This window comes from Scyliorhinus canicula, chromosome 1 (genome assembly GCF_902713615.1).
Source record: "Scyliorhinus canicula chromosome 1, sScyCan1.1, whole genome shotgun sequence".
Lineage (NCBI taxonomy): Eukaryota > Metazoa > Chordata > Chondrichthyes > Carcharhiniformes > Scyliorhinidae > Scyliorhinus > Scyliorhinus canicula.
Window position 1 is genome coordinate 295,291,728 of NC_052146.1, and position 12,305 is coordinate 295,304,032.

The 12,305-nt window shown below is 43.7% G+C and overlaps 2 protein-coding genes across 5 annotated transcripts in view; both read right to left on the reverse strand.

The window, feature by feature from the left end:
* The window catches only part of LOC119978128 (synaptojanin-2-binding protein-like), a 34,149-nt gene extending 27,976 nt beyond the window's left edge, over positions 1–6,173 (reverse strand). For all 4 annotated transcript variants that reach the window (XM_038819559.1, XM_038819550.1, XM_038819569.1 and 1 more), the window contains exon 1: positions 6,049–6,173. In XM_038819559.1, coding sequence (XP_038675487.1) covers positions 6,049–6,127 — 79 coding nt within the window. In that variant the 5' untranslated portion in view covers positions 6,128–6,173. The remainder of the gene's footprint in view (positions 1–6,048) is intronic.
* A 2,549-nt stretch (positions 6,174–8,722) lies between these two features.
* LOC119978144 (U6 snRNA-associated Sm-like protein LSm4) lies at positions 8,723–9,286 on the reverse strand. Its single transcript, XM_038819583.1, has one exon. It carries the CDS (start codon positions 9,258–9,260, stop codon positions 8,874–8,876), a length of 387 nt encoding a protein of 128 aa, XP_038675511.1. The 5' UTR covers positions 9,261–9,286; the 3' UTR covers positions 8,723–8,873.
* Between the last annotated feature and the right edge of the window lie 3,019 nt (positions 9,287–12,305).

Consider the following 12,305-nt stretch of genomic DNA (forward strand, 5'->3'; position numbering starts at 1 on the left):
TTGGATTTTACCCCTTGAATCCGTTGCATCATTCTAAAGGGCACAAGTTACTTTCAGATACCAAACCAGCTGTTGTTCCTTTGAAATGTTTAAAAAAAAAAAATTTAGAATGCCCAATTCTTTTTTCCAATTAAGGGGCAATTTAGTGCGGCCAATCTACCTACCCTGCACATCTTTGGGTTGTGGGGGTGAGACCCACGCAGACACGGGGAGAATGTGCAAACTCCACGGGATCGAACCCGGGTCCTTATCACCGTCAGGCAGCAGTGCTAATCACTGCACCACCATGCCACCCTGAAATCTAAACAGTGAGTGTTGGCAAGCTAGTTTGCTGCAGAGGCATTATGACGAAATTCAGTTTTGCCTTCACCCAACTTCGAAAGACTTTGTGGCAGTGGTGACGGGACTGTTAAAAGGAGTGCGATCCACCACTGGATTTCCTTGTTTAAACCTGGGGTCATGAACACAACTGCCATTTAAACCTGATATTAGCCAACATTGCACAGCCTAGGAATTAAACAAGCAACTTTGGATCTGTAAGGCTCATTTACACAATACAATTAACAACTGAGCTACAAGCTGTAGCCACCCATCTTTTGCTGTCTGCTTGGCACCCTTCCAGGAAGCCACAAAATTGACCAGTAATTGTGGACAAAATAAATCACATTTTTCAATATATTACAGATCACACTCTGGAGATACAGGAGTATAAATTTATTTTAGGCAATTGTACCAAGACGGGGATAGCAATCGGCAAGCTGTTTTGCAATCTGCCTTATTATCTTTTCACTCGATTTATAACTTAGCATCTTAAAAATTAAAGGTAAAATTAAGTCAAAGAGAAGACTTTTTCACACAATGTGACAATGTGGAATGTATTGATCTGGACAACCTAAGTTTCAAAATCGATTTGAGGCTTTTAAAAGCGACACAGGTGCTTTCTGGGAAAGGGCATTGACGTTTACTATTGAGGGGCAGTGAATTGAGGTTAACAAATGATGAAATAAGTTTGTAGGCCTACTTCTGTTTCAAAGCAGTTACATTCCATTGTTCTGATGATGTTGACAAAATGTTTTTCCTTCAAGATTTCCAGACTATTAATCTAGAGGCAGGCCAATCAGTCCATCAGAACCTGGTGTTATATCTATTCAATGACTTGTATTTTTATAGTGCTTATAATGTAGTAAAACATCCCAAGGCACTTCACAGGAGAGTTAGCAAACAAAGTGAGACACTCAGTCAAATAGAGAGATATTAGGCCTATAAGCATGGGTTTCCTCCGGGCGCTCCGGTTTCCTCCCACAGTCCAAAGATGTGCAGTTGACGTGGATTGGCCACGCTAAATTGCCCTTAGTGTCCAAAAAGGTCAGGTGGGGTTACTGGGTTACAGGGATAGGGTGGAGGTGTGGGCTTAGGTAGGATGCTGTTTCCAAGGGCCCGTGTAGATTCGATGGGCCAAATGGCCTCCTTCTGCACTGTAAATTCTATGAAGCTTGGTTAAAGAGGCGGTGTCTTAAAGGAGGAAAGGGAGCCAGAGAAGTGATGAACTTTAGGAAGGGAATAACATGCTTAAAGCCTTGGCAATTGAAGCCTGCCGATGATGGATCTCAAGAAGCAAAATCAGAGGGGCACAGATATTTTGAAGAGTTGTCGCACTGAAGGAAATTGCTGAGGATGAAACCTGGGAAGGGGTTTGAAAACAAGGATAAGAAATTAGCAAATGATGTGTTGCTAATACAGTTCAGCAGCCACAGTAGTGATGGGTGAACTTGGTGAGAGTTAGCACGAGTAAAGCTTATAGCCATCTGGGATGGCCACTTACAACTAGAAACAGAGAAACTCGCAAAGCCTAGCGGGTAAAATGGACAAAGCGAGATTCAGGCAGGCTCAGGGCCTGAAATGTATATTTGCAAGCAAGGGGTCCAGACGGTATCGAAACTCCAACCAATTAGCATTTTGATTGGCTGATTAGCATTTGATGGCCCATCTTCACCGAGACAAAGGACTGGTACTCGAGTGACCGGTACAGTCCCAGACATTTTGGCGCCACTCCCTGTTCAAGGGAAATGTAAACAATGGGGTCAGTGACCGCTTGGGACATGCCCAGCCATTCAGGCCCCCATCCATTTATTGGCTAGGAATCGAACAGAGTGATTAAAAAGATCACCTAATTAGTGGGGTCCAAACTGAAGGACCGCTCGAAAGAGCGCGAAAACCCAGAAGTATAAGAAGAGAGTCCGCCATATGTTCGTCCTCTTTTGGACCGGTGCCCCGGCCACATCCATCTCCAATCGCAGCAACTCCAGAAGCAAGTCCAAGTTCAACGCTCGCTACCAGACGGATGAGCCTAGCTGATCAGCAGTTACTTCTCCAGACTCGATAGATCCAGAATCGAACAATGGCCACTGTTCCACTGGTGCTTGGAGTTAAGTACAGGTGGTCTTAGTCGATAGGTGTAGTTAACTAGTAGTGTTTATGTTGCATGACTAATTGTGTGTAAATAAAGTACCTTGACCTTGAACTAACAAACTGGTGTTTGGCTCTTTGATTGATAGCCGGTTGAACCTTGTGGTGGTGTCATTTAATACCTGGCGACTCTGAGCATTAGAACATAGATATCAAAAGAAAGGAGGGCAAACTCACTGATTGTCATAATTACAGCAGAGCCACAGAAAAAGAAAGGCAACAAGCTTTAGATGACCTCAGGTTTATGGAGAGTAAACTTCCCATTTGCTTGAATGTTCCTCTTTTTCAAACAATTAATTGCTTTTCAAGACTTTATAGGTACTGCTTCAACACTGGTACATGACAGCATCTTTCAAATTCTAACTACACTATGTGAAGATTTTTAATTGCAACCTCTTTTATCTGATGTAACTATTAGCATACTTTGCACCATTGTTGTGTTCTATTATATATAATTCCTTTCATCATGAAAGAGTGCATTGTCCAACTGTGATGCTGCATAAAAATCCCTTGTACATGAAACTAAAGCTTTCCCTTTTGCTTGGGTGTGTAGGATTTCTAAAATAAAATGGCCAGCACAATTCAAAAGTGGCTGGGCATCAAACCTCAAAAGTTTCAGCAATACAAAATTATTGAAGATTGGCTCAATTTACTGTGGAGAGTCTCTGTGTGGATCACTTCTCGGTCTTTTGCTTAAGATCAAGGGTGAGATCAGATGTAATACCTATTCTTGGCAGCTTGGATCTGGTATGTCCCTTATTTGGGGACCATGAATTGAACTGTTTTTTGGAGCAAGCAAGGAGAGGTATTAGGGACGTGCCCCATCCACTCAGTGCATTGACTTAGCAACTCTGAGAAAGAAAGAAAATTAAGGCTGTGGTTATGATTTAGGATCAAAAGAGATTTGGGATATTTTTGAACCTGTTCTTATTATTACAGAATTGTGCTGACTTACTTTTCATAGACTGTAATATAGATCACTCCAGAGACTTGAGCATGTAATCCAGGCTGGAATTCAGTTCAGTACTGAAGGAATGCTGCACTGCAGAAGATGATGTTTCAGATGAGAAATCAAACCAAGGTCCCATCTCTCAGGTGGAGGTAAATCATGTCATGAGATTATATGGCCACCTCAATTTCTCTGCCCTTTTCAGCCACTCTGATTTGTCTCCCTCGGAACTTGCTGAACTCCATTCTCCAACTCTGACCTTGTGATCAAACTTGCTGACAAGGATGGTGCCATTGTTGTCTGGTGTACTGGCCTCTGTCTCTCAGAGGCTGAGTGCCAACTCTCAGACACTTGCTCCTACCTCCCCCTGGACCATGATCCCATCGCTGAAAATCAAGCCATTGTTTCCAGGATGGTCACTGACCTCATCGCCTCTGGTGATCTTCACAGCCTCCAAACTCAGAGTCCTCCAACCCCACTCCTACCTCCTTCTCAAAATCCACAAACAGGGCTGCCCTGGTAGGCCCATCATATCAGCCTGTTCCTGCCCCACAGAACTCATTTCTTCCTCTCTTGACTCCATCCTCTCCCCTTCTCCAGTCTCTTCCCGACTACATTCATAATTTATCTGATGCCCGACATATCAGCAATTCCCAGTTACCTGGTCCTAACGTCTTCCTCTTCACAATGGATGTCCAAGTCCCTCTACGCCTCCATCCCCCACCAGGATGATCTGAGGGTTCTCTGTTTCTTCCCCAAGCCCCGAACAATCATCGTCCACCACCACTCTCCTCCACCTGGCTGAACTTGTTCCGTCACAAAATATTTTCTCTTTTTCCGTTACATCGATGGTTGTATCAGTGCCGGTTCATGCTCCCGTCTGAACCTGGAGAGATTAATCAATTTTGCTTCCGATTTCCACCCTTCTCTCACCTTCACATGGTCTGTCTCTGGCATTTCACATCCATTTCTTCACCTCTCTGTCTCCATTTCCAGTGACACACTGACCAATATTTATTATGAACCTATCAACTCCTGCAGCTACCTCAACTACAGCTGCTCACACCCCGCTCCCTGTAAAGACTCCATCCCATTATCCCAATTTCTCCGCCTCTGTTCTGATGATGTCACCTTCGAACATGTGCTTCCAACATGTCTGTTTTTTTCCTTAACCGAGGTTTCCCCCACCGCTGGTTAACAAGACCCTCAACTGGGTACAATCCATTTCCCACATCTTTGCCCTCATCCCTTCCTCTCCCTCCCTGAACTTCGATCGGGTCCACCTTGTCCTCACTTTCCACCCCGCCAGCCTCTGCATTCAAAAGATCATCCTCCCCATTTTCACCAGGATGCTGCCATGAAACATATCTTCCCCTCATCAGCATTCCACAGGGACAGCTCCCTTCGTGACAGCCTGGTTCTCCCCTCCATCACAACAACTTTTGTTGCAATCTGTTACACCTCAAACAGATTCTCCCTCCCTTAAGTTCTGACGAAGAGTCAGAGGACTTGAGACATTAACTCTTTCTCTCCTAATATCTGCTGCCAGACTAGTTGAGTCTTTCCAGGATCCCTGTTCTTGTTTCAGATTCCAGCGCCCGCAGTATTTTGCTTATTTTATTCATGAGATTATTCTCCTTGGTGTCCTGGTCAATATTTATCTCTCAAAACAACTTCAATCATTAAGTAGTCGTTATTTTGTTGCAACTTGTGGAATGTTCCCACGTCGACGCTATCACCAAGAAAGCACAACAGCGCCTGTACTTCCTCAGGAAACTAAGGAAATTCGGCATGTCCACATGAACCCTGACCAACTTTTACAGATGCACGATAGAAAACATCCTATCTGGCTGCATCACAGCCTGGTATGGCAAGTGCTCGGACCAGGACCGCAAGAAACTTCAGAGAGTCGTGAACACCGCCCAGTCCATCACACGAACCTGCCTCCCATCCATTGACTCCATCTACACCTCCCGCTGCCTGGGGAAAGCGGGCAGCATAATCAAAGATCCCTCCCACCCGGCTTACAACTTCTTCCATCGGGCAGGAGATACAGAAGTCTGAGAACACGCACAGACTCAAAAACAGCTTCTTCCCCACTGTCACCAGACTTCTAAATTACCCTCTTATGGACTGACCTTATTAACACTGCACCCTGTATGCTTCATCCGATGCCAGTGCTTATCTAGTTACATTATGTTGTGTTGCCCTATTATGTATTTTCTTTTATTCCCCTTTCTTCCCATGTACCCAATGATCTGTTCAGCTGCTCGCAGAAAAATACTTTTCACTGTACCTGGGTACAGGTGACAATAAACAAATCCAATCCAATGTTCTTCTTACATTACAGCAATAGCTACAAGTACATTATTAACTGTAAGAGGTTCGGGGAAATACTCTATTAATATGCAAGTTCTAATCGTTAGACCAATTTTCCTTCACTCAGTAAGGACAGAATCCCGGTGTGAGAATTCAAATATTGTAAAAATGCCATTTTTTAAATGTTGGATGCACTTTAGCAACGCCAACACGGCTGATCCTAGATACAGACCGGCTTGGTCCCGTGTCAGAGTTTACATCCCGTTTCCCAGCTGAACAGGGAGAATGCCATGCCAAAGAGTTTCTCTGCTGACCTGCACTTCCTCTCTTCAACACAATGATATGAGATTCCGTCTTCAGGTGGGCACTGTCTTTCCTGCCCCTGGTCACCATGTTGCTGGTCCCACCCAGCCCCACTGGTGTTGTCACCGTTACTGAGTCACACCCACACATTTATTGCGGCTCTTCTCTGACGCACTCATCGCCATAGCAGCTTTTCTGCCCGACTCAAAATGACGGCGAGACAATACAACAAAAATCACCTCTCGGTGCTCTGATGCTTTTCTTCCACTTGGTCCGTACATAATCACAAATGAGAAACTGATCCGAGTTTGACTTATTGTAACTGTGCGAATTAGCCTTAAAAGAGGGATAAACTGCAAGTGGGAGAGTTCAAAAAGAATACCGAAAAAGTATTCGGTAAAATCGTTTATTGCCTCAGTTTAATTTAAAAAAAACTAGGTTTATAAATGTGTGGTGTGTACATAGGGCAATCGTGAGATTCGAACTTTTCTGGTGGGGTTGGAGAGAAAGCTGCACATTCATGTTAATCAACAAATACAGATATCTCTAACTTGTGGACTGCTTGCGATTCATCAGTGTTCATTTGTTGGGCGGTTAAGCTGAAAGTCTACATTTAAAAAAACCTGCATTTATATAGTACCATTCACCATCTTAATGTATCGCAAAGTGATTTACAATCAATGAATTACTCCTGGGTATGCAGTCACGGTTGCAATAAAATAAATGACTTATTAGTTTCAGCTGTAAGGCACACTGACTTAAAATGTTACCTGGTCATCTCACCACCTGCTGAGTTTTTCCAATATTTTGTTTTTATTTCAGACTTTTGGGCAGCACGGTAGCACCAGTGGCTAGCACTGTGGCTTCACAGCGCCAGGGTCCCAGGTTCGATTCCCTGCTGGGTCACTGCCTGTGCAGTGTCTGCACATTCTCCCCGTGTCTGAGTGGGTTTTCTCCGAGTGCTCTGGTTTCCTCCCACAGTCCAAAGATGTGCAGGTTAGGTAGATTGGCCATGCTAAATTGCCCTTAGTGTCCAAAAAGGTTAGGAGGGGTTATTGGGTTATGGGGATAGTGTGAAAGTGAGGGCTTAAGGGGTCGGTGCAGACTCGAAGGGCCAAATGGCCTCCTTCTGCACTGTATGTTCTATGTACTTCCAGCAACCATGGTATTTTGCTTTTATTATATTGTTTTAGTTGTTAGTTGAGACATAAATATTGATCAGTTCACTGGGAGAGTTCTTTTGCTTTTCCTCAAATAGTACAGTGGAATCTTCCAAGACAAGGCCTCAGTATAGCCTGTGGAATTCCCTGCCCAGTGAAGAAGTTGAGGCTACCTCGTTAAATGTTTTTATGGTAAAAGTAAATAGATTTTTGAACAGCAAAGGAATAAAAGGATAGGATCAGCGGGCGGGTAAGTGGAGCTGAATCCACAAAAAGATCAGCCATGATCTTATTGAATGGCAGAGCAGGCTCGAGGGGCAGATGGCCTACTCCTGTTTCTAGTTTTTATGTTCTTATAAAGGATAGCACCTTTGACAGTGCAGCACTCTCTCGTCCATCACTAGAGTGTCAGCCGAGTTTACATGTACAACTCTGGAATAGGGGTTCAGCCCATAAAACGTATGCTGTTGAGTCAGAGGATTATGTAAGTTTCCTTTAAATGAATGTATTGTAATCGTTATTTATGTGTGGTTTCCTCTACACTGGGAGACAAAAGGCAGATTAGACATGCACCTGCAAAACACTTCCTTCTGTACTAGTTAACCTGTACATAGACATAGAACATACAGTGCAGATGGAGGCCATTCGGCCCATCGAGGCTGCACCAACCCACTTAAGCCCTCACTTCGACCCTATCCCCCGAACCCAATAATCCCTCCACACCTTTTTTGGACACCAAGGGTAATTTAGCACAGCCAATCCACCTAAACTGCACATCTTTGGACTGTGGGAAGAAACCAGAGAACCGGGAGGAAACCCACACTGATATGGGGAGAACGTGCAGACTCTGCACAGACAGTGATCCAGCAGGCAATCGAACCTGGGATGCTGGCTCTGTGAAGCCACAGTGCTAACCACTGTGCTACCGTCACTGCAGTTTGACTTGCAGACCTGTTTTAATGAACAAAGTTAAGACAGTTGACTATCTTCTTCAGATAACCTGAGGCTTTTGGACCAATTGTACTCAGGAGGTATATTTCCTTTCTTGACTCACCTCCATGTTAAATCTTAAAATTGAGGGGTGGACAGCGTGCAGTTCACAAACTTTAAAATTATCCAGAGGCTTCAGAATTAAATTTTATTTAAATGCGTTGTGATACTCCCTGCTGGTCCACAAGGCTAAAAAATAATCCTTGCACTTCAATTAATCTCTTATTAAAAGTAAAGCACAGGCATTAATTCAGCAACCCATTTAAAAGCCTATCAAATGTCATGCCGACCATGTGAAGATGGAGATGGACAAAACCACATTTTTACAAGAGCGTCAGTTCTCAGCTGTGGGCACGGATGAAACAAAATCCCTGTATACACCACTGATCTCATGGTGAATTCACGTTGAGCGCAATAAACTATGGGAGGTCTGTAAAATGCTTTACCTGGAAACTACGAAAAACAAGCTTTATTTTTTTAAAAATTTGTTCATGGAACGAGGGTGTCGTAGGCTGTGCCAGCATTTATTTATTTATTTTTTGAAATGATTTTTTTTTCTTCTGACAATATTTATTTATAAATGACAGAATCTCCAACTAAACCCAAATGTGACTTCTTTACACAAAAGAAAGATTTTCAGAATCTGACTCACTCGCACACACACAAACACACAGACATGATTCTCTTCACAGTTTCTTTACTCCCGATAACTTTCCCAGCTTCTTCTCGTGTCCTCGGTTTGCTCCGGCCACTCCACGGCCCCGCCCACCAAACACACCTCTGCCAGCACCCCCACCAGCTCCTCGCCCTTTCTGTTGTTGCTGCTGCTTCTGTTGCTGGAGGCCACGACCTCTGCCCTTTGACACCACCTCTTCTTTCACCATATCAATGTTTTCATCAGTGATGCGCAGATATTTAATGGTGCTGCCACGAATGTAACATTCCGGCATCTTCCAGAACTTGTCCCCATCCCTGGACGTACAAATGACCTCTCGCAGGTTAATATTCATCCAGTTGTCACAGCTGACCAGGTGACCATTGTAGGTTTCTCCATTCTTCAACTCCACAAGCATCGGATGATTTTGCGCCGTCCGGGCTGGAGAGCTGTGCCAGCATTTATTGCTCATCCCTAATTGCTCTTGAAGGGGCAGTTAAGAGTCAACCACATTGCTGTGGGTGTTGAATTACATATAGGACACACCAAGTAAGGATGGCAGACTTCATTCCCTAAAGAACATTAGTGATCCAGGTGGGTTTTTACAACAATTGACAATGGTTTCATGGTCATCACTAGATTTTTAATTCCAGATTTTTTTTATTGAATTCAAATTTCACCATTTGCAATGATGGGATTTGAAGCGTGTGGTGAACTTTGGGTCTCTGGACTAGTAGTCCAGTGACAATACCACGACACCACCGCCTTCCCTTAATGTAATGAACATTGCTGGAGTGTGATATTCTCGCTTCAGTGATTGGTGTACAAGGGCACATTTGTACATTAACATATCAAATCTATCACCATTTAAATAATACTCTGCCACTCTGCTTTTCCTACCAAAGTGAATAACTGCACATTTATCGATGTTATACTGCATCTGCCATGTAATAGCCCACTCACTCAACTTGTCTAAATTGCCCGCAGGTCTCTAACATCTGCCTCAATACTCACATTCCCACCAAGTTTTGTGTTGTCAGCAAACTTGGAAATGTTACTATAAAAAAGCAAAATACTGCAATGCTGAAAATCTAAAATAAAATAGAAAATGCTGGATAAACTCTGGTCTGGCAGCATCGGTGAAGAGAGAGACACAGTTAATGTTTTGAGTCTGTGTGAATCTTCTTCAGAAATGAAGAGAGATAGAAATGTAATGAATTTATATAGCTGGAGATGGGGTGGAGGAATATGAGAAATAGGAGCCTGAGTGGACCATGCAGCCTGTTGGGCTTGCCTCGCCTTCAATATGATCAACCATGGCTGATTTCCAACTTCAACACCACTTTCCTGCTGGCTCCCAAATTCCTTGATTCCGAGGAACCAAAATTCTATCTTTGCCTTAAATATGTTCAGTAAGAAGTCTTACAACACCAGGTTAAAGTCCAACAGGTTTGTTTCAAACACGAGCTTTCGGAGCGCAGCTCCTTCCTCAGGTGAATGGAGAGGTATGTCTCTCCATTCACCTGAGGAAGGAGCTGCGCTCCGAAAGCTCGTGTTTGAAACAAACCTGTTGGACTTTAACCTGGTGTTGTAAGACTTCTTACTGTGCTCACCCCAGTCCAACGCCGGCATCTCCACATCATTAAATATGTTCAACAATGGAGCATCCACAATCCTTTGGGGTAGATAATTCCAATGATTCACAAGTGAAGAAATTACCCACTCAACCTTAAATAACTTGCCTGTTATTCTGAGACTACCCCGATTTTCTAAATTCCTCAGCCAGAAGAAAAAACTTTTTACTGTCCACCCTGATAAGCCCCTTCAGAATCTTGTGTGTTTCAGTCAGATCACCTCTCATTCTTCTAAACTTTAGAGAATGTCAATCTGATTTAATAAGCCTCTCATCATATAACCTCTCATCTCATGGATCAATCTAGTGAACCTTCAATATACTGCCTTCATTGCAAATATATCCTTCCTTAAATTTGGAAACCAAAACTGCACACAGTACTCCAGATCCCTGTACAATTGTAGCAAGACAAATTTATTCTTGTATATCAATCACCTTGCAATAAAAGTCAAAATGTCATTTGCTTTCCTAATTTTTGCTGTACCTGCATGCTAACTTGGTCTTCTTTGAATGGCTGCACCAAGTCCCTTTGAACATTAATATTCACAAGTTTCACACCTTTTAAAAACATTCTGCTTTTCTTATGAACAAAATGAATAACCTCAGGCCTCTCCACATCTATCACCTGAATGCCTACTTAACCTGTCTATATCTCGGCAGCTTTTTTTTTGAGTCCTCCTCGCAGCTCACATTACAACCTAACTTTATCTAGTCAGCACACCTAAATAGATTACTCCCTATCTCTACATCCATATCATTAATATAGATTGTAAATAGCCGAGGCCCCAGCACTGATCCTTTCATCACTGCAGTCACAGCCTACCACATTAAAAATGCCCAATGCCTTCTCATCTGTTAACTAATCCTCCATCAATGCCAACAGATTACTCCTGACTCCTTAGATTCTCTGCCCCGCCGCACCACATTTGTTTTATCCCACCTGCGGGATGCTCCGTTACGCTGGCTGGTCAATGGGGTTTCCCATTAGATAGATAGATAGAGAAATACAGCACAGAACAGGCCCTTCGGCCCACGATGTTGCGCCGAACTTTTGTCCTAGGTTAATCATAGAATTTTGGACAATTTGTCATGGCCAATCCACCCAACCTGCACATCTTTGGACTGTGGGAGGAAACCGGAGTACCCGGAGGAAACCCACGCAGTCACGGGGAGGATGTGCAGACTCCACACAGACAGTGACCCAAGTCGAAATCGAACTTGGGACCCTGGAGCTGTGAAGCAATTGTGCTATCCACAATGCTACCGTGCTGCCCTTAAGAAGTTAACCTACACTCCCTTATTCTACCCTAATCCAAGTACCTATCCAATAGCCGTTTGAAGGTCCATAAATTTTCCGACTCAACTACTACCACAGGCAGTGCATTCCATGCCCCCACTACTCTCTGGGTAAAGAACCTACCTCTGACATCCCCTCTATATCTTCCACCATTTATCTTAAATTTATGTCCCCTTGTAATGGTGTGTTCCACCCGGGGAAAAAGTCTCTGACTATCTACTCTATCTATTCCCCTGATCATCTTATAAACCTCTATCAAGTCGCCCCTCATCCTTCTCCGTTCTAATGAGAAAAGGCCTAGCACCCTCAACCTTTCCTCATAAGACCTACTCTCCATTCCAGGCAACATCCTGGTAAATCTCCTTTGCACCTTTTCCATTGTGGGGCAGCCCCACGCCGTCGGGAAACCCCTGGGCTGCCGGCAAAATGGAGCATCCCACCGGTGGAGAATCCAGCCCCTTATCTTTTTTTTAAAAAATGTTATTTTAAGGGGCAATTTCGCACATCTTTGGGTTGTGGGGACGAGACTCATC

What these genes read in the sequence shown, in the direction of transcription:
- LOC119978144 (XM_038819583.1), bottom strand. Translation starts at nt 9,260, where the DNA reads ATGCTTGTGGAGTTGAAGAATGGAGAAACCTACAATGGTCACCTGGTC.